Source organism: Micropterus dolomieu, linkage group LG14 (genome assembly GCF_021292245.1).
Source record: "Micropterus dolomieu isolate WLL.071019.BEF.003 ecotype Adirondacks linkage group LG14, ASM2129224v1, whole genome shotgun sequence".
NCBI classification, from domain to species: domain Eukaryota; kingdom Metazoa; phylum Chordata; class Actinopteri; order Centrarchiformes; family Centrarchidae; genus Micropterus; species Micropterus dolomieu.
The window spans coordinates 16,213,898-16,241,671 of NC_060163.1; the positions used below are offsets into that span (position 1 = coordinate 16,213,898).

General features: G+C 40.4%; 1 protein-coding gene across 2 annotated transcripts; it reads left to right on the plus strand.

The window, feature by feature from the left end:
- Positions 1-763: 763 nt before the first annotated feature.
- LOC123982794 (vinculin) lies at positions 764-27,542 on the plus strand. 2 transcript variants are annotated; one of them, XM_046068632.1, is made up of 21 exons: positions 764-1,109; positions 12,470-12,540; positions 14,378-14,528; positions 15,685-15,793; positions 16,505-16,627; positions 16,728-16,888; positions 19,219-19,312; positions 19,429-19,576; positions 20,159-20,312; positions 20,409-20,584; positions 21,170-21,360; positions 22,439-22,638; positions 23,588-23,716; positions 23,856-24,005; positions 24,160-24,268; positions 24,367-24,669; positions 24,759-24,883; positions 24,996-25,181; positions 25,268-25,471; positions 25,575-25,679; positions 25,807-27,542. In XM_046068632.1, the coding sequence occupies exons 1-21, from the start codon at positions 942-944 to the stop codon at positions 25,951-25,953; spliced, it is 3,204 nt and encodes a 1,067-aa protein (XP_045924588.1). In that variant the 5' UTR covers positions 764-941; the 3' UTR covers positions 25,954-27,542. The 2 variants fall into 2 exon arrangements, with proteins under 2 accessions (XP_045924588.1, XP_045924589.1); XM_046068633.1 differs by having other exon boundaries at positions 19,222-19,312.
- The last annotated feature ends 232 nt before the right edge of the window (positions 27,543-27,774 follow it).

Sequence of the window (27,774 nt, forward strand, 5' to 3'; positions counted from 1 at the left end):
CACTGTGTGAGGTTGGGATGCAGAAGGAATTGAAAAAATGTGCGGTGTTGCCTTGGGCCACTCTTGATAAACCTCTGTGCTGAGTTTGTAAACAATTGTGTGTGGTTGGTGTTATCTATAATAAGTGACACAGGAATTCAGTCTCTTATTTTGGAGCACTGCAAGTGACACCACTGGGCATCCACAGTGCAGTGATGGCTCACTAATGCTTGCACATCCTCCTCATTTTGTTTTTAAATCCATTGCACCCTAATTGAGATACATGTAGCCTACATGTGAAAAATACTTTTTTGTGTGATAAGTAGGCTAGATGACAAAAGTGGCCATAAAAGGACATTTCGTTATCCTCATTTAAGGATATATTTGGAAGAACCAGTTAAAATTTCTTTGGAATAGTCTGTTTTGTCCTGCTTGTTCTCAGAGATGTCTGATGTCAGTGATCTCCCTTCAGTTACTGCTCCAGTTTCTGTACTGGTAGTGCCAAACCTATGTGCCTGTCTGACTAGTTAATTTATAGCTGCCGGAATCTACTCCTCACAAACAGTGGACGCATATTTCCCTTTTTAGGGCATGAGAATCTATTACGTAATTTAGGGAGAACTCGGATCAAACTGAGGAAGCGGGGAGGTGCTGACACAGAGCGGCACCCGGATCGACCAATCAGGCGCCGGGGAGCTTGCCTTCTCGCTCGCTGATTGGTCAGAGGGCGGAAAACGTGGGTGACGTTTAGGTTGCTCGCGCTCACTCGCTGGCTGGGAGTTTTTCACGTTGAAGCTTTCACGGGAGTAGTTGTAGTCTTCAAACTGGAGGGTGAAACTGTCCTGGAAAAGAAGCTGTCGGGATTGTTTTAGCCTTTTGTAGCTGGAGTTTGGGAGAGCACTACTTTTGGTGGTAGGGTATTTGATTGTTTTTCTCTTCGATAGTGATATAAAGTTGTCACCATGCCGGTTTTCCACACGAAGACGATAGAAAGTATCCTGGAGCCGGTGGCTCAGCAGATATCCCATCTGGTGATAATGCACGAAGAAGGTGAAGTTGACGGGAAAGCTATTCCAGATCTTACGGCGCCAGTGGCTGCCGTGCAGGCGGCTGTTAGCAACCTTGTTCGGGTGAGTAACTTGTCTTTGTGAAATTGTACCTGTGAGTGTGTTTTCCTAAACTCGGCGGGTGTAGGCTAACGTTACCTGTCGGTCTTTGTCCCACACCCTCCGCTCTCGAAATAACTTACGTGAGCGTCTGAACACCACACTTAACCAGTATACAATTGTAGCTAGCTCCATATGATGTGTTTAATAGCAGAGAAGTTGAATGCATGCTATCTAAGTTTCTCAAAGTTGTTTTACTCGGGGCAAAGCCCAGTGACGCCCTTTTCCCCTTGAAAACTTGCCCTGCCTCCCTCCTCTGTAGCTGCCATATCGTGGCGTAGGCACTGCTGCTGGTATGAGCCAGGTATTTGGGCAGGCTACAGTGCATTCCCTTTTCATTTATCCCAACATAATAACCCAGCTGCACGGGTTGTCATTGGACATGGCTGTGAATTAGAATATGAATACACCTCAAACACAATGTTTGATTTCAGGAACCTCTGTTCGCTAAACTGTGAATGGGGGAAGCTCAGTTCACAAACAAGACTTTCAAACACATCCGTTTATACTACACTACTCAATGGGACAGTTGGGGAAATGATTGATCACTGATGCAAAATTATAAATATTGGATGTCAGCTGTCTAAAAAATCCGGTATCTGTGGCTGTCGCAGGACTGTAAAAAGCACTGCTGGCCTTACCTGCCTGCCTACCTGTGCGCACTTTGTGCAGGAGAGTGGGTTATGGGGGAGTGGCTTTGGGGGGAGGGGGTGGAATTTTTGTCGGTTGGATGCCTTCAAAGTGAAGCTTTCTCTTGCAAGTTCTCAAACATTACCTAACTTAATTTGTTAAAGAGGACTAGAAAGGAATATCAAATCTTCATCAGGGCTGCATATTTATGTGTTAAACTGGTAATTTGCATGTGGATCCAGTGTTATGCTGCCTTGTATGACCCAGCAGATTATGACTTGATTACGAAACTCAGCTATTTTCCTTTTCTAAAAACCTTTTTGCTGTGGTCACACAGTGATAGCTAATACCTAAATCCGCCTGTAAAGCCAGAAATCCTCACCTGTCCTTTTTTCCATCGTTGGACTCACTAGCATCAAAGAATCCGATTGGTTAAATATTCTGGGGAAGCATCAAAATGAACATAAATTAATCACTTTTAATGGCCTGTATCCTTGAACTGAAAGAGTTTGCCAAGTTTGTTGACACATTTTGAGATAACCTGCCAACTAACAAACAAGCAAACTGAACCAAAAATATTACCTCCTTGGTAGAGCTATATATATATATATATATATATATATATATATAATTATGACTCACTCTTGATGCACTATGCCAAGTGCTCATACATTATCATATCTCGTTGGTGCCCTTGATGTTTTTCTACCCAAAGAGAGCAATTAAAATGTCTTTGGCGGTATTAATTATGTATTTTGAAAACATTAAATTACGTGCACTCCTTTGACCAGATGCAGCTGTGGTTTATTTATATTTAGAATCAAAAAAGACCGAACCACAATGGTGTTCCTCAGTGCCACATTGTAACTCTCATAGCTACAAGTAGGGAAATGACAATGTTGTTTCTCCATATATTAGCCTGAAACACAAACCACTACACGGAAAGTTTCATAGAAAGGAAACAAAGAGATATGAGAGGGCTGTCAGATACTATCGCTTGTAAACAGGAAGGGATAGAGACTAAATTAAGGCAGACTTAGTTTCTGTGTGGTGTTCTCTCTGTCAGCCTGGTTAAGCACAGAGCCTCTGGCAGTTGTTAGTCGATAAATTTGGGCAATTGCTCTGGCGTCTCCCGTCAGCAAAGGAATCCTTCATTTAGAAGGATTGTCTACCATTAGCCCCCAGTTTATTTTATGGTCCGTGACCATTTCAAGCTAGTTCACTTCATTCCATGCCTTTGTTTTTCCTCAGCGCCCACTCTCAAACTATAGGTCTGTACCCCATTGTGTTCATTAGTTATATGTCTGCACACACAAGGTTTCCTTCCTCTGAGGGGCATTATAAAGAGGTGTTTAAATGTGTTGTTATGCAGAAAAGGCCCCCTCTGGCAAATCATACTGCAATAATGCCTTGGATTGGAACAGTTTATACTGTTTATAAACAAGTTTGATTACATGTAGCAAAACATTTGACCTGGACCTATGGTAATAATTTCTTACCCAATTATAATTTTGGTTTTGTAATCAGATGTTACTACAGTGGAACAGTGAAGGCATCTGCATATAAAGTTTAACAGGGTTATGCATGTAATCTGTCCTTCAAAGGAATTATGATGAAGGGTGTTTGTGACGCTTAAGAAAATTAGACACCCCACTTCTTATTATAGATACATTCTGCATAAATGTATAAAGTGTGCTCAGGAAAACATAGTTAACGTTCCAATAGTGGTAAAAGTTCCAGACAGATATTTTTAATATTAAGAATGAATTTAATGGTGTTGCTAGCAATGATGAACACATAGATGTTTTTAGTCTGTTTTTAGCTTTTTAACCCAAACAAAGCAGAACATATAGCAGCTAAAGAGCCAGATATATAAGACCAACCTGGATTCTAAAAGGAAAGTGGATCTTACATTGATGACAAATCGAGAGCATCATTGCGATAATTTAACATGAATGCAACGGCTGCATTTGCTGACACATGAAATGTCCTGCGGCAACCCTTAACTAGCTTGGGGTGAAATGATCCAGCCTCTCTGCACATTCTGAATTGTGATCAGATGTTTCCAACAGTGGCATGAATGAATGGATAGGCCTGTAATTATTTCCAGTTGCTGTAGCAACATTACAACATGGACAGTGTTATGAATTCATTCAAGTTACAGATCTGATGTTGTTTCTTCGGGTTTCAGTCTCACCAGACGCGTGAGTCATACACATATGGTCATACATAGCAAAGCTCAGAAGAGATAATAAATGCACTCTGTGGCTCTTGTCTTTGACTTCCTTCGAACTGATGACAAATGAAGACAGCACTCTCCACAGCCTGCTCACGCTGCTGCCGTTTGACAAGAGATACAGAAGTTTCCGCTGTTGTACCACCAGACTCCTCACTTCATCCTCAGCATTCCACCATGTAAAACAGTTGTATTTCTATGACTTATTATTTATCCACCCATATTGTATATCTTTTTGTATATGACGTTTGCTTTTTGTGAGTAGCATAAAGGGAACTACAACTTGATCTTGTTATACAACCCTGTGTTGTAAAATTATAAATCTGCCATGTACCTTGTACCTGGAATATTCTCAGGAAACTCTAGTTATTTACTTACTTAACTGTGTAGGTGTTGACATTGTGCAAGTTTTATTGTTTACTTAATCTTTTAGCATTTTCAGTTCTTGCACCTGTCATAAGTTACTCCATTTAACAAACTAGTCTGTTAAATGAAGTCTTCGGCATCTAACTGGAGAGTAAATTACTGTCAAGGAAAGGATCGTCCTTGGAAGAGAAAGGGATGAGGCTGTCTAATTACATCTCTCTAGATATCCTCAGGACAGGGCTGTACCAGAGAAAAGCTATTTACCTCATTGTCTGTGTTGCACAGAAAAAACACATGTTGCGCAGACATCCTCCTTCCTGAATTCTGTTCAAAATCTCTTAAGCCAGAAGCTTACAGCTAATGAAGCTGGACTTTGGATGACTTGAAAATCTGAGTGATTGGGTTACAAATGATTGTACCTTTCAAAATGACACATTCTGATAGTTGCATCACGTTTCTTTCCATTACCAGACAAAGAAAAGGAAGATGAGCTTTTAGGTTGCTCTTAGATGCTTAAGCCTGTCTGAGGAGATCTGGTGCAGCCACTGTGATAAATGTGTATGCCTTTTTAAATTATTAATTTGAAAGGGCTTAATCTTATTATTCCAGATGCATGGAGATAAAAGTGCAGCCCTTGTAAACTGACCCAGGATTTTAAGGGTAGAATGACCACAAACCATTGTGAGTCAAATATGTCTGGTCTAAGCGAGACCCCTCCCTGGTGCTCAGCATCTTTCACTTCAGTGTTTTCAGATTGAGACAATGAGCCAGACCTCAATTAAAGATGAATGTCAGGAATGTGAAGGATTCCCAGCAAGCAGGAATGCATCTCTACTCAGAGGGGGGTTTAGCTGATTCTTTGAATAAACTCTTTTACTGAAATATTGAGTAAGATTATCAAATAACAAGGCTCCCCTGAGAAAAGCCTGTGTTCACATGATCATGGATGTCAGGTTTATCTTTGTCTGTGATATCTTTGTTTGACCCATAATGCACCTTTAAGTTGGTGGTCCTTTTTACCAATAGGACTTGGCTAAACATAGTCAACGAACTAGTGGATAAATGGTGTATTTGGAGTAGTGTGAGAGATGGCATGTTCAGTTCATGTGTAATAACCAAGCCTTGTGCTTATTGTACAAATGGCTTGTGCAACAGTAACATATAGCAAGAGAAATACCTAACTTGGTAGCAGGGCTCACAACCTGATCTGGTGCTTTGGGGAAGATCATTCTAGTTTTGTCTCATATCGGTCAGGTTTAAGTTTCAAGTTGACATGGTGCTGAGAAGTGATTAAATCATTATGATTTAATCACTTCTCAGCACCATTACATCTAAAACCTTTTTGGAGTAAAATTATATTTGCTGTCCACATCACAGCTAAATAGACATACAGATGTTTGGATATGAAGAAGATATGAAGGATTTAGATACTTTCCTACTGGGTTAAATGCAAGAACAGCAACAGTCCTGTTGTACTTCATTATTTTTATAGCACCGTTTTTATAGGTGTAGGATAAAGAAAAAAATGGCAATGATGAAGGGCCCTGGAACGGATGAGTCGTAATTGTTAGTCTTCCTGTTTGCACAGATCACAGGGCCTCACATGACTTGTGGAGATACTCTTATGTGCAGATCACTAAGTGGCTGTGCAGTCAGTCTTTGGGTAAACCATCTCGCTTTGGTTACAAAATACCAGTGTGCCTTATGCAACAATGCCAGTATGGAAGTAGGTCTCAGGGGTTGTATGACTTAATACACAATTACATATAGCATCACACTTGGAAATGTTGTTTGTCTTCAATTTCTTCAATGTTGACAGAAATATAGGTGATAAATAATAAACTATACTATTAGATCAGTATTTGATGAAGTTTTGAACAGTCCTTTAATCCGTTACAGATGGGAAACAAATGTGCTCATTAACTACAGTGCTTAAAAGCAAACAAAGAAAATACTTCCTATTACCTGGAACTCCAGCTTCCTACAATTTGTCAAAGGAACTCATTTCATGGTACTCACCTTTTTTGATGTAATCTGTAATCTTCGCAACAATACAAGGACCGCAGAGTCTGAAATGTTTGCGTAGTCTCCATTCAAGAGAGATAATCTAATCTTTGCAGAAATGCATTGCTATGTTATGGATTCATACTGAAAATGTAGTCTCTTTTTTTCCCCGTCTGATGGAAATTTGTCAGGATATGAGGACTCCTAGGAGTGTTGAATTCATGAGGAAATGCAGGAAGCCAAGTCAGGAAGACCTGGCAGCTGTCGGCCCCTCTCAGAAACAGGAATGTGAGTCAATGAAGGGAAACCCCTCTCCCTCGCCAATGAGACTTTAATGGCTGCAGACCATGACAAAGGATAAAATATGGTGCTGTCATTTTTCAGTTTTCCAGCTGACCTAGGCCACAAATAAGGAGTGTTAGTCCTACAATGCAGTAAAAAATTTAGATCCTTTAGAAAGTGACAAATAGGCCTAGATTTATGTTCCATTTCATCACCTGATTGGATGCATGGGTGTGATGTTGCCTCTTCCTCCCCATCCCTCATGCAATAGAAATAATCTGTTAACATTTTTCTTTCAGCAATCCTTGTTCTGGTGGCAAATGAAAGATCATCTACAACAAGCCTTATATCGACTCACTCTTGTTTTTAGGAGAAGGATTCAGTCTGCAGAGTGCCGCTCCCCAGTAACACTGTTCGAGCTGCTAAGCTCCTGTAATACGAGACAGATAGTTGTGATATATTCTCTCTGGCTGGAGGGCCTGTTTTGCTACGGCCAAGCAGGCCATTTGATTTGTGACTTTCATCACCATGCACACCCCATGTGTAGCTACTTCCTGAACCAAATGAATAAACCACGTCACACACCACTTGACAGATGCATGATTAAGGTGTTGACCTTCAGTGCTACCTCTCTGCTGCCCCTCTGAGTCATTATTAGTCAAAAGTCATTTGATATCTCGGAACGCAGCACTTGCTGGTTCTGGGACTATTGATTAAGAGTGGCTAATGGAGTGCTGCGCCATCAATTTGTGCGAGCATGTCTCATCAGATTGCAGTGCAAAGTCACTTAGAGTGGGAAGCAGTGTGTGAGTTGCACTTTCAGGAACTACACCTCTGAGCAGAATAATTCAGGGTTTAATTGTAGGGTTTTGCTAAGGGCAGCGGTGAAAGGGCTTGCCAAAATTTTGCCATCACAGATCTTTGTGGTCACCATGACTAACACAGCATTGTGTTAAAACTACCCAACATGTGAAAGGCAGGCTGTGTCTTGGCAGCCTTGAGGCTTTCAGAGTGGCCTTTCTTCTCCGGGCAGAGCGATGGGCTGCTGTCAACAAAGCAGAGTCTGTTCCAAAGGAGCAGCCACTTTATCAAGCTACTTCACAACTCTTGGAGGGTAAAAGGAGTGTCTGTGTTTCCACTCCAGACGCAAATGGTAAATGAGACTGTCAACCAGTAGCGTGGTATGTGACAGCTTGGAAGAAGATGACACTGAATCAATGAAAGGAGGTGGAAGTGAACTGCCCTTCTTTAAAGTGGTCTGCTAGAATCTATTCAAGGAACAGGATATTTGTGCTGGGGATTGGCCTGTGGGTCCTCACGTCATCTTTTCCTCTCTCCGCCGTGTTTCCTGTCTTCACTATTAATTACCAAATAAAGGCAAAAATCCAAGAAATAATATTTAGGGCTAATGTTATAAATAATGTTATTTAGGGCTGAACAATTAATCGGAATCTTCACCTACTGATATTTTCAAATTGCAGGAGGTGCAGTAATTGTGAGGCAAAATAGTGTTTAAAATGAAATATTATCGTGCTACAGAGATGTCCTGGCCTACGCATCATATTCAACAGACTTAAGAAAACATCTTTGTTTGGTAGAGATCCTTGCAAAACCTACACCACAATCAGTTTTTCAGTGAAAATGAGAACAAAATGAATTATCATTCCCTCCAATATCGCAAATCATATTGCAATATCAGTCAAAATAATTGCAATTAGATATTATTTCAAAGTCGTTCAGCCCAAATATTATCCCCAATATTATTCCATAACTGATAAATTGATTGACAGAAAAGTCATTGACTTAAACTTAAATTAATTTACAAAGATACCAAATTAGCTGGTTCTGGCTTCATTAATATGTATTTTATTATTATTTTTTTTTATCACTATAAATAGAAACTTTTTCAGTTTGGGTCGTTGGTCAGACAAAACCTGCAATTTTAAGATGTCACCTTGGGAATTTGGAACTGCAGATAAACATTCTCACTTTTTTTCACCTTTTAAGATGGTATAAAGTAAACTATTAATCGCTTAAGCAAAAAAAACAACCCTGACACATACATTACTAGTTAAACCCTAATTGTCAAGCTGGGTCACTGTTAATATCATAAGAATGTGGTCCAGAATTTCGACAGAGGCTCAAAATAGCAAAGGAGGCCAGGCATTATGAACTGTAATAAACTTGGGTCATAGTTCTATTTTTGCTTGGATTTGTTTGGATCACTGTTTGGCTGTAGACTGTTGTTGTTGAACTTCAGACAGCAGGAAGAGGCTCTGCATGGAACTGGAAGAGGAAGACGGCGACGACCTGTTGAACACAAGAGCCTCAACTTTGCATGGTTTCACATGCTTTGGGGAGAATATGACTCAACACTCGTTAAAGGCAGTGTGAGCTCAGCTTGTGACCTCCACATTGTTGGCTTATAGTGTAGTCTGTAGTCTCTCTCCTTTTTGTTCAGTTTAGGTCATGTCTAAACTTGACTTGATCTCATATAAATGTTAGAGTCGTTAACAGTTAAAAGTTGAAATTACTCAAGGGTCCTGCATAGAGGATTGCATGCATGCAGGCTGGCTTCGTCAAATTAAGTTCCGCCTCCAGCTCTTGACAAAACTATAATGGGTATTTTCATGGGAAACACTATTTTCTAGCAAAGGTTGCATTTTGTGGATTTCAGTCATTTGTAACTGCAGTTGCGGCATTATGCTGATTTTGGTGACACTTTATCGTAATGAGCACAGTGCACCAGGAAAGACGCTGGTATAGCGTATTTAATAGCATTTAATTTTCTAAAACAAATCCATCGCAGTAACATTTAATATACTGAACTTACAAATTATGCATTTATAAAGCCAAATTCAAGATGAACAGAGACACTTGTGTCACCACATGTAGCAGATGAATGATTTATTTTTTTTTTACCTCCTTGCTCCCACTTTCTTCCCCCATAACCTTGGCTGCCACTGGTTGATAAACGTTATCAGTATTTCTTGCTTTTCTCCTTCTATTTTTCCCCTCGTTTATCAACCACAATACAGTTATTGGGCTTTCTGAAGGAACCTCAGACACTCAGCTGCCCTGACATTTGCGATATAGCCTACCAGTCCGATGGCTAGAGCCAACTGGACAGTGAGGTCATGCATGTGAGATCTTAGACAATAACTCATTAATATGCACACTCACCAACTGGACCGGAGGTCGAATACCGGAGGTGTACATGTTGTTACGGACAGTTTTGCATGTGAAATACTTACGTTACTGTAGATGCTCCTTAGTCTGTCAAAATGATGGATGATTCAGATTTTTGCGTCAATGGAAAAAAAATCGGTTATACTGGTTATGGTCTTTGTAGTCAACAGTAAAAAAAACAAAACAAAAAACATACCGAGGCATTATTATAGAAAAACACATAAAACCAAGCAAATTGATTATTGATGAAGTAGTTTTAGTGCTAAGTAGTTTTGATTTCAATTTACTGCAGATTTCTACGAGGTGTATTTGTGTGGTAAGTGATGTATCATTGTACATCATAGAAATATGATGTAGCTTTACCTGGGATGAGATAAGACCCGGAAAATGCTCACAAACAGCTTAGAAAATGTTTTCCACCCAAAACAAGACAATTGCGAATTGGTTAGAAGTATTTGGGAACACGATTGGCTTGCATATTGTGTTTTGTAAGGTGGCTAGGTTGTAAGGTCTTTGTGTTACTTCCTCCTCCCTCAGATATGTTTACTACTCTGTCAGTGCCCTATATCATTGGTTTGTAGCCCTGCTGCCCTTTAGTTGATTGGGGCAGGACAGCTTTAGTTGTTACTGTTGGCTTATGTTTAGAGCCACTCATTGGTCAAATGTCAGGGGTTGTGACTTTGCTCTGAGATGGACGGCCTTTACTAAGCTCCAGTTTTAGTTTGGCACAACTTTTGGCCTTTATTTATAACCACTCCATTACTCAGTCCCTCTGGCCCGGTGAAAATAGAGTGAGGAGATGTATGTCTGCTCTGCTACATTACAGCCCCCACGTCAACCACCTGGAATGCCTCTGCTACTGCCTGTAGTTAGACACATCCCAAATCACCAAAATAAAAAGCAGAACCTACTTTTAGGAATAATTTCCAGTAGGGCTGCTTGATTATTTTTTGATTAATCAATTAATTGTTTAACTTTATAAAATATCTGTTAATAGTGCCAAAACAGTGTCATTAATAACTCCCCAAACCCATTGTAATGGTTTAAATTGCTTATTCCGACCTAATTTTGACATTCAGTCCAATTATATATGACTTAAACTTACTGATTGTTTTATACTAAACTAAACTCACTTGGCAGGTACAAGATTGTGCAGGGAAGTTCAGCATGTTTAAAATATTATATATTGCAAAATCATGTGTGACAGTGAGATAATCACTTATGTAGTGTATATTTGTAATAATATTAATGTAAAATATAAAATAAATAGTTTAACATCTCCCCACCGGGCAGGGATGCGGCTCCATTTCACCCAGTCAGTATGATCCGTGTCCCATTATGACCGTGTGTGATCTCTCACCCATGGTGCCTTGACGTGGGTGAGTTTTCTTCCTACAGAGCTGAGGTCATGATGGGGGAGGTGAGTCATTTTGGCATTTGAGGGAGAGGAGGCGTTCAGCTGCTTTACACATTATAACTGTGCTGACGCCTGGCGTCCTTCCAGCAGCTGCCTTGTTTAAAATATGATTCACTGGACAAATAATAGGACATCATTCTGGAAAACTGAATGCTTAAAGACAAAACTCCCTTAGGGTGAAGTTGTGGTAACAGAGTTTTGACTCATGCTTACGACATGCTATTTATGTATGTAACATGCACTCAAGTTGCATAAAAGCTTAGAAATTGAATATTTCTGAGCTAGCTCATATGCGCCAACTCATCTGAAACTTAGTGCTAAAGCTTTAAGTGTTGAATGATACACAATCCTATGTCTAATGAACTAGTCATCAGGGCTGAGCCTGGGGTGAGGGGTGACTTTATCAGTTTCTAAATATGATAGAGTAGCTAATTGACTTGTCATTAATAAAGGAAGAGCGTGTAGCATCTTCCAATAAAAAACAAAACAAACTGTGAGGGTAAAGCTCAGCATTACTTCTTTTGTAATGCCATCTAATGACGATTTCAGGTTTATAACCCAGTCCTGCAAAATTGTAACTATACAGATAATTTATGACAAGGTTGTTCATGATGTGAAAAGATAACTGATGAGATGGGGGCAACTCCACTGAATCCATTATTTTCTATATTCCTAGCCCACTGAGTTCATTATCGTGTTTATATCATGGCCACTTATCAAAGGTTTTCTAAAGTTTGTTTGTTGTCAAATTAGCCCACGTTTGATTTAGAATCTCAGGAGCAAGTGAGAAGCATTAGTGCTGTTTCTGCACTTCCTGCAGTGTAAGCTTAATTTAGAACAGTGGTTAGACTGTTGAAATATCAGAAGCATTTTTGAGTTGTAACTAAAGCTGCCCATCCAACCAGAAACGAGCATTTCCTGTGGTGATATTATACAGTAATTCTGTCTTCTGTATTGTCTACTGTATCAGACAGTGCTGTGAAGTATCCAAATAAATAAAACTTTATTAACAAATGTCTGGAAGTTAGACATTATTAAAAGCCTGATTCAACCAAATATAGTTTCACCTGACTGCACATGTCATGTAGCATGGGATTAGATGGACAGATAGATAGATATCTCATGTGTCTTTAGTGATTGTACATTACCTCTTTATTTCCTTAAAATGTTTTGTAAAGTTGACTGATCTGTGTTTTCCAGGTGGGGAAGGAGACTGTACAAACCACAGACGACCAGATCATGAAAAGGGACATGTCACCAGCTTTTATTAAGTAAGCACTGAAGTAAATCTTTGCAAATGTCAATTTAATGCAGTGACAACCCTCTTAAATGTATTTTAGATGAAGTAGTTCTCTTTCTACAGTATGTGGGACCCACTAGCCTCTCTTTGGCTGTCTTTCTCTCTTTATCTGTTGCAGTAATGGCTGGTTGTGCCCAAGCAAAGGTCAGACATGGCATGTTAAGTGCCTCAGAATCATGCCTGGGTGTAACATAAATACTTTTATGTACACGGGGGAGTTCCTTTACCCTAAAGAAGAAGGGCCGCATACTCATACATGTCCTCATATATAAGAGCCACTGGCTGCTGCCGGTACTTTTGGTTCATGTTAAAACATAAAACACACACAAAAATGTTTGCATATCGATGTAGAAAAAGAGAGATATACATATTTAATCAATATATTTGTTTTCCTGGCTCACTCCACATCGGCTAAATCATTAACTTGTGCTCAGCTGCTGTCTGTCCGTATCACAGTCTTTCACCGATCCCTATTACATGAGAGACTACAGTCGGGGGAGGGAGAGGCGGGACCTGGGAGCCCCCCCCCAAGGTCAGGGATGAAACGCATTGGCAGGCGCAGGTCGTCAAGCTCAACACATTTGGCGCCTCAAAGTCACATCGTCACCCTGTCGTCATCCATCAGTACATGTGCTGGAATGTGTCTCGTTCACTAAATATAGTGTTTGTCGGGGTCCGGTTAATGCATGGCTGTTTCTCGCTAGTGCACGCTGAAGTGACACTGCTGGCTGGCTCTGCAAAGACACACACACACACACACACACACACACACACACCAATGTCAGCCTCGATGTCATGCACATACATTAGCCTTCATACTGCAGGCGAGTTGCTCCTTTAGAAGAATGGAAACTGAGCTCTTCTTGTTTGGCCCCTTTGCAACGCCTAAAAAGTGGAAAATAGCCCCTGTTACTGTGGGTATTCTGTGGGAACTAGGACACGTGCTATTCCTTGGCTTGTTGCCTGTTTCTATGCGCACTATGGCTGTTGGTGATATTATGCAGGTGGCATGTATGACGCTGAATCAAAAGACTGAGCCTGGAGTTTATGCTGCTCTGGAGTTCACTGAGTGCATCACAACCAGGAGGCAACTAGTAGTCATTTATTGACTACTGACATTCATGAGTCAAGTCAATTTGATTTATTTACAGCGGATTGGCACTGGGTACCTCGGAAAACTTCCCTTTTTGGGGATCTATAGAAGATCCTATAGATGTCAATGTGTGTAAGAATTAATTATAGAAAGTGATAATTTACTTTATATAGCACGACACCTGCCTTTTGGAGGAGACATTTCCTCAATAGGAACTTCACAATTTCCTTCTGACACTGTAAAAGTACTGAAGAACAAAGTTTGGAGAGCTATAATAATTGGGGTCTTTGTGCACGCTGTGCTGTAGCTTGTTGTGAACAGAATTGGTTTACACACAAGCTGCTAATCACGTGCAAACGCATATCTTTTAGTACAGGAAGGAAACTGCTGCTAGGATGAGTAAGATTAGAGTAAGCTATTCACTTCCTAATTCTTAATTTAACCCCATGTATGGAGGTACCGATTTGCTTGAAATGTGATAAAAACCATATAAGAAGATGAAATGAAACAAAGTCATGCTTCGACAGCAGCACTGTGTGGTATGGCTAGCTGTATACCAAAGCTTCCATCTGTTGTTGCTGTAGACAATTTCCTGTTTCCACGCATAATGTCCATTTGCTTCTTAAGGGCTTCTTATTATCAGCATGACTTGTTTTGAGCATTTTGTTTCTTTTTACTGGCCTTCATCATCAAATCAATCATCTCCTTTCCACAGAGTGGAGAATGCGTGTGCAAAGCTGGTGCAGGCTGCCTCCATGCTGAAAGCCGATCCATACTCTGTTCCTGCTCGGGATTACCTCATCGATGGCTCCCGGGGTATCCTCTCTGGGACATCTGACCTGCTCCTAACCTTTGATGAGGCTGAGGTATTAATTCATTTAATCTTTTCATTCTTTATTTTATTTGAAAAATCTGTTAACCAGCAGAAGTCTGTTTGCTGACCAAGGTCAGAATGCCAATTTTGTTAAAGGATCAGGTGACACTGCTAAATATCATCAGTTTTAGAGGTTTAGTGTGTTTTAGCACACTTTATCCATGTTGTGATTTCCCACATTTTGCAGGATGTGGATTATTGAGACACCTGACGGCAGAGGAATTGATTTCTCTGCCTCTGGTGCTCTGAAATTCTCCCAGTGCATTAATAAAGCATTAGTGCAAAATGATGTGCGCTTACATGTGCTTTTTATTTTTTCATTTTTGTATTTATTTTACCTGGACTGACCTGATGTTTACAGATGTTTCACATGACTGGAAATATGTCAATATGACATCACTTCTCCTGTGCTTGGCTGGTTATAAACAAAAGTAAAAGCAGGAAACAGAATGTGTGATAAGCTGGTGACTACAATGCAACCGGATACAACCAGATACAAAATGCAAAGCCAGGAGTTACAATAACTTGATGACATGACATGAAGTCGACCTCCCAGGGAAGCCGAGCTGGAAGGGCTTCAATGTCTTTTTAATGGACACAATGGAGCATGGCACAGGCCTACTGTCACTGGCTTTTTTGATGTAAGGATCCACTCCTGCTTCCCCCTTGGCTACTGTAATGCTTATAAAGACAGAGAGGGAGACAAATATACTATACAAACACTTCCTAAATCTTGAACCAGGCAGGAGTATCATCTATCAGGTCCAGCTTTCTTTTCCTCTCAGGGATGGAGAGTAAAATATAAAAAGTTGCAGATCAGCTTTCTGGGAGCAGACATCAGGCGTCCCAGCGGTGTCTGCTGCAGTCAGCAGGACTCAGCAGGAGTCATCAGTCAGCCGTGCCATCATGTTTTCCAGGACAGCTCAGGGATCACTTTGTATAGTAGCAGTCCACATAAAACTGGAGGGAAGGGAGGGGGGGACAAAGGCTGGAATGTCAGTAGGAAGCATTGTCAGAGTGCAATCAGAAAGAATGTGAATGAAAAGGGGGGTGGGGGGTCTTTGCATAATCACTTGTCTCTGGAAATGTGAATAATGAACATTGTTTTTCAATTTGCTTTTGTTGTTTTTATCATGTCAATATCATAGGTCCGTAAAATTATCCGGGTGTGCAAAGGCATCCTGGAGTACCTGACAGTTGCAGAGGTCGTGGAGTCTATGGAGGACTTGATAACGTACACAAAGAACTTGGGACCAGGTCAGTCTGCTGATACAGCAGTGACAGGATTACTTTGCTGAAGTCTTAACTTGACAGTGTCTCAGAGATTTGCTTTCTTGTTGACAGATTTAGGGTGTTTTTGCTGAAGTTGAACATATTACTTTTGCTATGTTAGCATTCATATGTGTTTGTTGCAGTGGTGAAGATAGAACTCAAATTCTGTACTTTGAGTAAAAGAAGTAATTCGTAAAGGAAAAAATAATCCCATTACAAATAAACCCAATATTCAAAGTTTTACTTAACTTGACACATTTGGGAAGTTGCATACATCAAATGTAAAGTAATGTGAAGTATCAAAATTAACATCTATCATTCTAAAGAACTGTCCCACATTGTTGGGAAACATGGGCATTAATAATCCCTCTAATCCCCAATTTCAAGGGTTTATAAATTTTCATAGTAGTTGATAGATTATATGCTCCTCCACATGATGATTAAATTATTTTAAGCTCTTTAGAATGTGTCCATAATTATCATCAGGCTAAAAATCTGTTTTTCAGCTTCTGAAAAGTTTATATTCTGGGAATACTAGTTTTACTTTACTAAAGCCATTGCATTTCACGAATCTTTCTCATGCTCAAAGTAAAGAAGTACAGCATTTCCCTCTGAAATGTCTTAAGTGGAAATGCGCAGGACCATTACTGTATGTTATTTGACTAAATTCCTTTCCACCTCTGGTTTGTTGTCCAGGGATGACAAAGATGGCAAAGATGATAGATGAGCGACAGCAGGAGTTGACACACCAGGAACACCGTGTGATGTTGGTGAACTCCATGAATACAGTCAAAGAGTTGCTGCCTATCCTCATCTCAGGTAATCAGACATTGTTTTTGTTTTTTTTTTCTTACGTAAATACTCTAGTCACCAAGATTTATTTTCGGTCAGTATTTCTAAGTTCTGTTTTGTATTTCAGGTATCAAAATCTTTGTGACAACCAAGACATCTGGCAGCCAGGGTGTGGAGGAGGCCTTGAAGAACCGTAACTTCACTTTTGAAAAGATGAGTGCTGAGATAAACGAGATCATCAGGGTGCTGCAGCTTACGTCCTGGGACGAGGATGCCTGGGCCAACAAGGTACGTACAATCAATTATATTCTTTTACCTCAGTTTGTCTATGGCAAGTCACATGCACACACTGTTATAATAAATATACACGAGAAACAAGAGACTGCTTTGCTCTTTGAGTGTTTAAACTTTTTGTGCACTTAGTGAATCATAGCTGGAAGCTGTATGTCCAAATCTACCCACTGTGTTCTTGCACACTCCCAGAATGCTTTTGGCAGGAGGCTGCAAGCTGGAGAGATTATGAAGTGATGTTGTTCTAATTTTTTTCTTTTTGTTTTTTTTTTTTTTACTTTCTTAACAAGGCATGCACTTTGTTTGATCAGAATGACCTTATTGCAAGGTTGACAGGTGTGAAAAATGCTTTTGCTATATTTTATTCTTACATTCAGTTAGTGATTCAAGTAAGAATGCTGTAACGTTCTGTCTTTACGTAGCTGGTTAATCTTTTGGGTTTGTTTAGGATTTTCTGCTCTGCACGTTCTGCTTCTTTCCTATACCGTCACTCTCCAAATGGCTCTCTCCTGTGCCACTTATTTTCTTTTTGTTGCTCTCAGTTGGTGTGTCCAGTTCAACATTTGTATTTATGTCGTTCTTCCTTTCTTTTTACCGTTTCTTTCTCCCCTCACCCCCTGTAGAAGGTAAGCCCTTACCTCTCTCGCCCCTTGGTTGTGCAGCAGCATGTCTGGCAGATGTGTGTGCTGTCTGTTTTGTGGTGCCATTGTGTGCTTATTGGTAGTGAGCCAGGTGTGAGGTTAGACTGTTGACTATCTATTAATAGAGCAAATTAGCAGTTTGAATATTTTTGTACTGCTAAAAAAATGGCGTTTATTGAACAAATGTTCAGCAGTTTTGAATTGCTGAAATATTGATCCATGCAGTATTTTTTTTCCCTCTTTGGATTTGTTTTGCTTCATAACATGACATTGTATCAACATCTGTGTGTCCTCCTCCTATGTCATTAAAACCTAACCATGTGCATGTCCACAACCTGACTTATGCAGTATTGATTTGGATGTCATGAAGGAAATTTCTCTCAGCATTCATAATTTTTTACTACGATTTTCTCTGTATTTGCATTTTACAGCCATAGGAGGAGATAACATAGAAACTGAGATGGATTTTGTTGTATGAATGGCTAATTTATAGTTTTAATCCAACATACTGTATATGGCCTAGTGTGCTCACAAATCTTATCTCCATGAACACTAACCGTGCCTTGTTGTTTTTTTGTTTTTTTTGAGGAATACCTTTCTGTGTTTGATTATAGGCTGGAGTGAATGCGTGTTTGCATTTCATCTGAGTGCAAAGATCTCATATCCGTCTCTCCCTTTACTTCACTCACATTCACAGGTGGTTACTGACAGAACACCAGCTGTACAAGTTTGAACAGTAAACTAATACACCTACGCAGCTCTGGTGACATCACTTCACACCTTTGTACTTCCTGTTTTTTTTCTCTCCCTTGTTCAGCTCTGCTTCCACACTCCTATTCATCCAAACATGCTTGTTATTCTCTTTTAACAAAGGGAGTATTGTGAGGGCTCAGACATATTTTTTGATGAATATTTTTAAAACAAACTGGAGTTTTGTTGTTATTCAGCTTAATTTGCTCTGAATCTCTTGCTGAACTCTGAAGATTCAAGCTGCATTATGAAGAATAGTACCTTGTGTTCTGTGAAATGCTGTTATTGTACCGTGAAAGAATAAGCTCATTTAACCACTCATTCATCCACTCTGGTGTTCTGCTTTGCTCCATGTCCTACAGGACTCTGTTTTGTTTTGACTTCGACAATGAGTGGACTCATTGTCGAGTCGGCTGCTGTTGGACAGATTGTTGTATTTCCATCCACTCTGATTGAAATACAACATCGTTTGGCTTTTATAACATGACACGCTCATTATTGACGAATGATGGGAATGGCATGCGCTACATGGTTGTGCCTGACAGATGTTAGCGATGCCGCACACGGACATTGCTGGTTCTTTTAGTGGAGTAACTAAACAGGGGGGTTTGATCACAACAGTGACGAGAACCTGGAGCTTTTCTTTACCATGAAACTTAGAAAAAACTGAATGAGGGAAAAATACATTCCAAGTTCAGTTTCATTGAGTTATGACCTTATTTCTAAATGGGACTATAATTACATGGCGACACATGTTAACCTCATTGGCACATAATATACTATTTACAGGAATATTGAATATCGACTGAAATTAAAAAAATATCCCATTCTAATAATCATGTTATGATATAAGGCGTTGAATCACTTCTTATTTAGTTTTCTTTTGTCGTGTTGATTCCCTTGAAGTTATTAATTTATCTTTGTCTTTCAAACCCAAAGGACACAGAGGCCATGAAGAGGGCTCTGGGGCTCATCGACTCAAAGATGGGTCAGGCTAAGAACTGGCTGAGGGATCCAAACGCTCAACCAGGTAATAAACATCCATGCCCTCTACCTTTTGAAACTATTCCTTGTGCTGCTAATCACGTTCTCAGGCTGATAAGCTAGTTGTATCAAGTATTGATGTGTTTGACTTTGCCTGTTTAGGGGACGCAGGTGAGCAGGCCATCCGGCAGATCCTTGATGAAGCTGGGAAAGTTGGTGAACTGTGTGCTGGGAAGGAGCGCAGAGAGATCCTCGGCACAGCAAAGACCCTGGGCCAGATGACTGACCAGGTGTCTGAGATGAGGGCCAGGTACACTTTACGATAAAAACATTGCTTTGTGTGTCTGTGTCACAACTAGGACAAAATGATCCCCCTCATACTGCACGCCGCCCATGTCTCTTTCAGTAGATAGTCTCATGTTCTGTTACTATGTTTTCTAGATTCCGTAATCAAATTTTCAGAATTATTGATTGATTATTGATAAATGCTTATTTTTATACAGCAGTTCATTTCCCATCCTTAAAAGGGTAGGACTTGTAATGCAGTAAGCACATTAGAGGGGATTATAGCGTGTAAGAGTAGAAGTGATATGCTTCTGATATGAAATCTGATTGTCGCCAGAGACCCTGAGTCACGCTTGCTATAAAAGCAGCTGTCTGGTATTAATCCATTACCTACTTAACCCCTGGTTGAGTTACTCCTTTGAAAACTGAGAGACCTCTGAGCCTTGTCTGGAAATGGAGGCATTAAGATAGGAAATAATATTAAACAGGAGGATCATAAAACTTAAGCTTTTGAGTAAACAAACAAAGACATGTGCATGTGTGGCCTTCTAAAGGCTTGGCAATGCTTTATTTTATGGTATCCATGTGTTTTTCTTTTCCATCCCAGAGGTCAGGGCGCGTCCCCAGCAGCTATGCAGAAAGCACAGCAGGTTTCCCAGGGGCTCGATGTGCTAACTGGCAAGGTGGGAAATGCTGCTCGCAAGCTGGAGGCCATGACTAACTCCAAACAGGCCATAGCCAAAAGGATTGATGCTGCACAGGTGAGCCATTAACCGTGTTTACCTTTCAAAACAAACCAAATCAAACCTCTAAATGCAAATATGTGAGGGTGTTTTGTGTGTTTCCTGCTCTGGCAGAACTGGCTGGCGGACCCTAATGGCGGCCCAGAGGGAGAAGAGAACATCAAGGTCCTGCTTACTGAGGCCAAAAAGATTGCAGACATGTGTGAGGACCCCAAAGAAAGAGACGACATCTTGCGCTCTATTGGAGAGATCGCTGCCATGACTGCAAAATTGTCTGATCTCAGAAGACAGTAAGTTACTGACTGCTGGAAATATAGCATCATTTTTACTGGGTTTTTTTTCTGAGCCTGACTTTGATGACCCCTTCTTCCTAACCCCACTGGTCTGCTTTTACTCTTTTTGCAAATGCTTTAATTGAATACTTTAATCAATTTAATGCTTTTGTCATCAAATCACACCTGTTTACCCACTGTTGTTGGGAGTTAATAGTGTTTGTTTTTATATGCGAAGGAAAATTTGAGAAATCAGCAATTCAGTAAGGGTCAACTTGGCCTTAAAAGTTTAGACCAGTGAGGTATTTTATCTTTTCCATTTTCCCTTTTGTATTACAATTCAATTGGAACCGTTCTCACTCCACCTTGTACAAGTAGACTGAAGTACCTGTTTTTCGGTCTGCACCAGAAATTGTAAAAACCTTTTTAAGTCAACTACTCCCAGATTTGAACTAAATTGGCAGTGTGAAAGTGCTCTTAGTCAAACGGATTAATAGTTATTTGCTCTCTAACTGTAGCTGGCCTTTTACAGACGTCATTTCAACCATGCCTTTAAGATAAAACACCACCTCAGACCTTTTTGCTGTTTTTAATTCCTTATAGGGGTAAAGGTGACACTCCTGAGGCCAGAGGTTTGGCTAAACAGATCGCCACAGCTCTGCAGAACCTGCAGTCCAAGACCAACAAAGCTGTGGCTAACAGCAGGCCTGCAAAGGCAGCTGTTCACTTGGAAGGGAAGATTGAGCAGGCGCAGCGCTGGATTGACAATCCCACCATGGATGACAGCGGTGTGGGTGAGTCTGGCTCCCATCTTCTCCGACTTCCTCGATTGTCTATCTTTTGCTCACATTCCTTCCACTGCTCCTGTGGCTAAATTGTAGACCACTTTGTGTTCACGTCGCTCTACACTGTACTCGTCGTTCCAAAACGCTCTCTCTCAACACTGTTATTTTTTCCTCTCAAACCTGGACATCGTCTTACATGTTTACAATAGAGCTGCAGGCTGGCTGCTCTTAAGGAGGATTGGTTCACACACAGTATGATGCAAGCAATGCTTACAGCAAAGAAACCGCATGAAATAATACAGGAGAAAGCCATGGGGTTCTTTCCCCTCTAGTGTTGATACAAACACCCAGTGAAATACCAGAATTACCCAACATTTATTGGTCTGCTTTTTGCATGAGGAAGTTAAACGCTAGCATTAACAAGCACACTTGACAGTTAACTAGGGCTGAACAAATGAACAATTTTCAGTTAAGTATTTGATTTAAGACATTTATCAAGCAAAAATCTTTGGGGTGGTGATGGCGCAGTGGATAAGATGCCTGCCTTTGGTGTGAGAGACCCGGGTTCAGTCCCCCACTGTGAACCATCCACCATTGTGTCCCTGAGCAAGACACTTAACCCCTTGTTGCTCCAGAGGCGTGCGACCTCTGACATATAGCAGTTGTAAGTCGCTTTGGATAAAAGCGTCAGCTAAATGAATAAATGTAAATGTAAAAATGGCAAACATTCTCTGGTTCCAGCTTATCAAATGTGAGGATTAGCTTTTTTCCTCTATTATGTCATTATAAATAGCAAATTTTTTTGAGTTTTGGCCATACGCAACGATTTTCTATTCTACACAAAATCATCTTAACAGTGATATGGCAGAATACAAATTTGATAACACAGTTTTAAAGTGATATTTATGACCAAATTTCACAAAAAAAAAAATAAATCCAGAAGTAATCGATGCTTTGTCACTTTAGTACAGAAGTTTGTTAGTGTTGATGCACCCTCAGGTAATAATGTTAATCAGCCGTCAACTTGCAAAATGCTGATTTTTGTGAATCTTCATGTGTGTATATGTTTGTGTGTCTGTGTGTTTAGGCCAGGCAGCCATCCGTGGGCTGGTGGCAGAGGGCCACAGGCTGGCTAACGCTCTGCCAGGCCCGTACAGGCAGGAGATGCTGGGTAAGTGTGACCAGGTGGAGCAGCTCATGGCCCAGCTGGCTGACCTGGCTGCCCGCGGTGAAGGGGACTCCCCTCAGGCACGTGCTGTGGCTCAGCAGCTCCAAGAGGCTTTGAAAGTAAGACGGCTCACACTTAACAGTCATTCCCATTTAGACCTGTAACTTTACTGCTATAGATCAGGATTCATACACGGAGATGGAGAAACAACCCCCTCTGCTGGTTGATCAGTGGTGGAAGAAATGCAAAAAAACTATTATACAAAGTAGTATGACCACAATGGAAAAATACTCCACTGCAAGACCTTCTGTCAAAATTAAGTAAAAGTTAACAAGTATTAGTGGTACGATGTCAAAAGTACAGTACTCGGTGAACAAACCCCAACACATTCAAATTACAATAATGAAATGTAATTGTTCACTGATGAACGTTACCGAAATTTAAGAAAATGACTTATGATGAATAAAAATCTAAGAAATGATGATCAGATCTACTATTTAGGGGTTTTCCTGCTTTCAGATTAATTGAAAAATTATATTCTATTGGCTGAGACACTTCCCTAAAACTCTTAAAATAATGTCATTTTTTTTTCATGATTGCCTTAAACTCTGCATTTTGTAGAAGCCAAATTTTGGGTTTGTTTTCCAAAATTAATGTAAGATCTATATCTGCAAGATAGGTATCAACAACAGTCGAAAGTACAGTCCACGGTGAAGAATGTTACCGATCAGCGATGAATTATTGAGACAAATCCTAACACCTTCAAAGTACAATAATGAAATGTAATTGTTCAATTAAGAACATTGCCCTGATTTAAAAAAAATTACATTATAAAAAACTGTGAAATAATGAAAATCTCAGATCTACAATTTAGGGGGTTTCCTGCTTTTCAGATGAGATGAAAGATTACATGCTAAAGTTGCTGATAAATCTATTAATTAATCAAAATAATTGTCATTACAGTAATTTTATAATAGTCATTAAGTTGCAGCCCTAATCATATTCTAATATGTATATATCAGAGGGTATTGTCAGACTGGTTGTAACACCTGTCTGTCTTCCTCTCAGGACCTGAAAGGGAAAATGCAAGAGGCGATGACTCAGGAGGTGTCCGACATCTTCAGTGACACCACCACCCCCATCAAGTTACTGGCGGTGGCTGCTACCGCCCCTCTGGACGCCCCAAACAGAGATGAGGTCAGTGGCACAGTCACCCTGCTCCTCACTGTGATCTCATTGCAATGAGCCTCCTTCAGTGGTCTTATATTTATTGGCAACGTGGTTGTATTATTTCCAGCAACGCTTCTGGATAATTGTTTTATTTGATCATGTGTAGGTCTTTGACGAAAGGGCTGCCAACTTTGAGAACCACGCCAATAAGCTTGGCACCACAGCAGAGAAGGCTGCTGCTGTCGGCACTGCCAACAAGAGCACAGTGGAGGGAATCCAGGCTGCCGTCAAGTCAACAAGAGACTTAACACCACAAGTATGTCACGGTTTAGTGTTTATATCTGTTTACATTTGTGTGTGCCCTCCACTGTGCATCACAAGTCACAGAGCTTAAGTGTTTCTTGCTTCTTGAGCCAAGTCTTTAGTAGTTGTTATTTGACTGACAATTAATGGCTCTGATTGTCTTTTAGGTGGTATCTGCTGCTCGTATTCTGCTGAGAAACCCTGGCAACCAAGCTGCGTATGAACATTTTGAAACCATGAAGAATCAGTGGATTGACAATGTCGAGAAAATGACAGGTGAGGTGCCATGAAGATGCTGTAAATTCCCTGAAAGGTGATTCCCATTTCATATCTCCTGCTGTAATTTGCTATATTAATATGTTATGGATGTGTAGGTTTGGTGGATGAGGCCATCGATACCAAATCTCTACTGGATGCCTCAGAGGAGGCCATCAAGAAGGATCTGGATAAGTGCCGTGTGGCCATGGCCAACCACCAGCCTCAGATGCTGGTCGCCGGTGCCACCAGCATCGCCCGCAGAGCCAACCGGATCCTCCTGGTGGCGAAGCGAGAGGTGGAGAACTCCGAGGATCCTAAATTCAGGGAGATGGTGAAGGCTGCATCTGATGAACTGAGCCAGACGATTTCTCCTATGGTGATGAATGCTAAGGCAGTGGCTGGAAATATCCAGGATCCAAGTAGGTTGATGTTGCTAATAGATTTAAGGATTATGTGTGTGTTGAACCTTCTGATTTAGTGATAAACATGTTTGTTTTGTGATTACCAGGTCTTCAGAAGGGCTTTCTGGACTCAGGTTATAAGATTCTAGGTGCTGTGGCAAAGGTCAGGGAGACCTTCCAGCCCCAGGAGCCAGACTTCCCACCACCACCTCCTGAACTGGAACAGCTTAACGTAAGTCCTCAAATGAGCACAACTTTGAATTTGGCAAATCATCTGAAGCTGCTTGGTTTTGTGTCTAGTGTATTTACTGCCAAACCATAATTGCTTTAACTTGTCCTTGTAGCTTAACGATGAGGCAGCACCACCCAAACCTCCTCTTCCTGAGGGTGAGGTTCCTCCCCCCAGGCCTCCTCCCCCAGAGGAGAAAGATGAGGAGTTCCCAGAGCAGAAGGCTGGTGACATGGTTAACGAGCCCATGATGGTGGCTGCCAGGCAACTCCACGATGAAGCCCGCAAATGGTCCAGCAAAGTAAGTGAATGCTGTACACACATCAAGGGACTTTCACTTTGAAACCTCATGCTTTCAGATTGATTATGTTCCGTTGTACTTCATAGGGAAATGACATCATTGGTGCTGCCAAACGAATGGCCTTGCTCATGGCTGAGATGTCACGTCTGGTGCGTGGAGGCAGCGGAAACAAGCGCGCCCTCATCCAGTGCGCCAAGGACATTGCTAAGGCTTCTGATGAAGTCACACGGCTGGCCAAGGAAGTGGCCAAGCAGTGTACTGACAAGCGTATCAGGACCAACCTGCTCCAGGTCTGTCTTTGTCTTTATCAGAAGGTTTTGCAGTGGAAAGACTACACTTTATTGTTTTGGTATAAATGTTTTGACCTCACCTGACTTTCTGGCTTTATTTCAGGTGTGCGAGCGCATTCCCACCATCAGCACTCAGCTCAAAATCCTGTCCACAGTCAAGGCCACCATGTTGGGTCGTACCAACATCAGTGAAGAGGAGTCTGAGCAGGTGAGCCTTTTGAATCTTTTTTTATGAGTGTCAGATCACAAGATTCCCATTATTTTAATTAGGCTTTGAAAAAGTACTGTTCCTGTCTCCCTCATCACTGTATCTCTTTTAATGTCTTCTCCGGCAGGCTACTGAGATGTTGGTCCACAATGCTCAGAACCTGATGCAGTCTGTGAAGGAGACTGTCAGGGAGGCCGAGGCAGCTTCCATTAAGATCCGAACAGATGCAGGTTTCACCCTCCACTGGGTCAGAAAGACCCCCTGGTACCAGTAAAAGAAGGGCCACTGTTCCTCTGCTTCATGCTGGTTATATCCAGCTGTCCAGGAGGACATTGAATGGACAGATATACACTTCTACTATACACTATCAGAGTTATATCAGTGCCCCTCGCCCTAATATGGGCAATGTTTCTCTATTAGTCCCATGTCCTGTCTGTAACAGATGCTGTTCTGGTAGAATGTAAACAATGGGACTATAAGTGTGAGTTATGAGTTAGATTCTTACTGGGAGTGTCTTTTATTTCTAAAGTGTGTAATAAAAAGAACTGCTTTAAAGCTTATTTGACAAATCCCAGGAAAAAAATAAAAAATATATGTTTTGATTAGAGGTTTGATTTCATATAATGCAAGGAATTTTTGGCCTTTTCTAGACACCAACATTAAGTTAAATTAAGTTTAAATAACTAGATTTTCTCGAGATATTTTTATATCTTTTATACTGATAATTCTTATAGCACGCATTCACCTTCACTAGAATAAGCACGTGAACGTGAAGAATTGTTACAAGTACAGTATAGGCCTACGTTGAGCACACGCAAAATATATTCTGTGGTATTATGCCTGTTTACACTATTCTATATTATCACAAGTGAAAGAGAAACACTGTTCATTATTTTACATTTTGTAATGTAATTACAGCAATTTTCTTAAGAGTTCTGCCAAAGACATTCTGCCATGATCTTTGAAAGTAAGTTGCCTTTCTTTGGTCAGCAATATGTTTTGAATTTTAAGGAGTAGTTTTTTAAGACCTTAATCAACATTAAAAAAGTAACAAATATTTCTACCAACAGCAGGTAAAGATGAGAACTGTTTGTAAGCTTACATTTGACTTATTGAACTAATTCTAGATGTTTTTGTTTCACATGTTGCATTGAGATTACATGTAAGAAACAGGCTTGAGCTTCACTATGAGGCCTAATAGCCAAAAAAATGATCACTCTGATTTTCACAGCAAGCTAACAAAGCTTAGTCTTCCATAAAAGAGGCGTGTCTTGACTGCTGTTTTTTTTTTTTTTTCTAAACACTGCACACAGTTGTATGCCTCATGTTGCCTTGTTGTGCACAATAATTTTTGTGTGATGTATGAATTGCACACTTCTGCTAGGTAGTCAAGGGAATGACCAGAGTTTAGCGATGAAGCACGGTGTCATCTGCAGCTGGTGAAATCTTCATTTTATGTTATCACATTTGTCTCAACATGTCTTGATACACTAAAAATAACTGGCCACTTTCTGTGGGAACTGTAGTTGATATTTTTAAATGTCTGAAGGTGTGAATGTCTTTAAGTATCTAATACCAACTGATAATTGATACAGTTTTCATTTATAGATGTTTTGTATCATTTGTACAAGGTATGATGGTGTTGATTTGTTCAAAACACTTGTTGTAGATGATTCTTCTATAAAGTTACATTCGCTTCATGACTTTTACTGCAAGTCAAATTATGCTCTATGCAAACCCTGAGAAAGTTTGTCTGAAAATATATCAAAATTATGCAACTTAGTTGGGTTCAAATGGGCCTGAACAACATTTTGCTGAGGCATCGTTGACAATTTTGTAATAAAGCATTTTATAGCACTTTGATGTGTGTTTGCGCTATAATTTCTGTTCCCATATGCCTAGCAGTGTTTGTATTGTAAGGAAGTTGAAGCTCTTGTTAGGACTTGATTACTTATTTTCTATATCGGGAAAGTTTAGCCAAAGATTCTCCCGTTATTTCTTTAAAAACGTGTTCCTGTGATTCAGCAGTTATGTGAATGTCAAGGCCAACTTGTTATGAGTGAAAATGTTTACATGCAAAATTATAATGAAACCT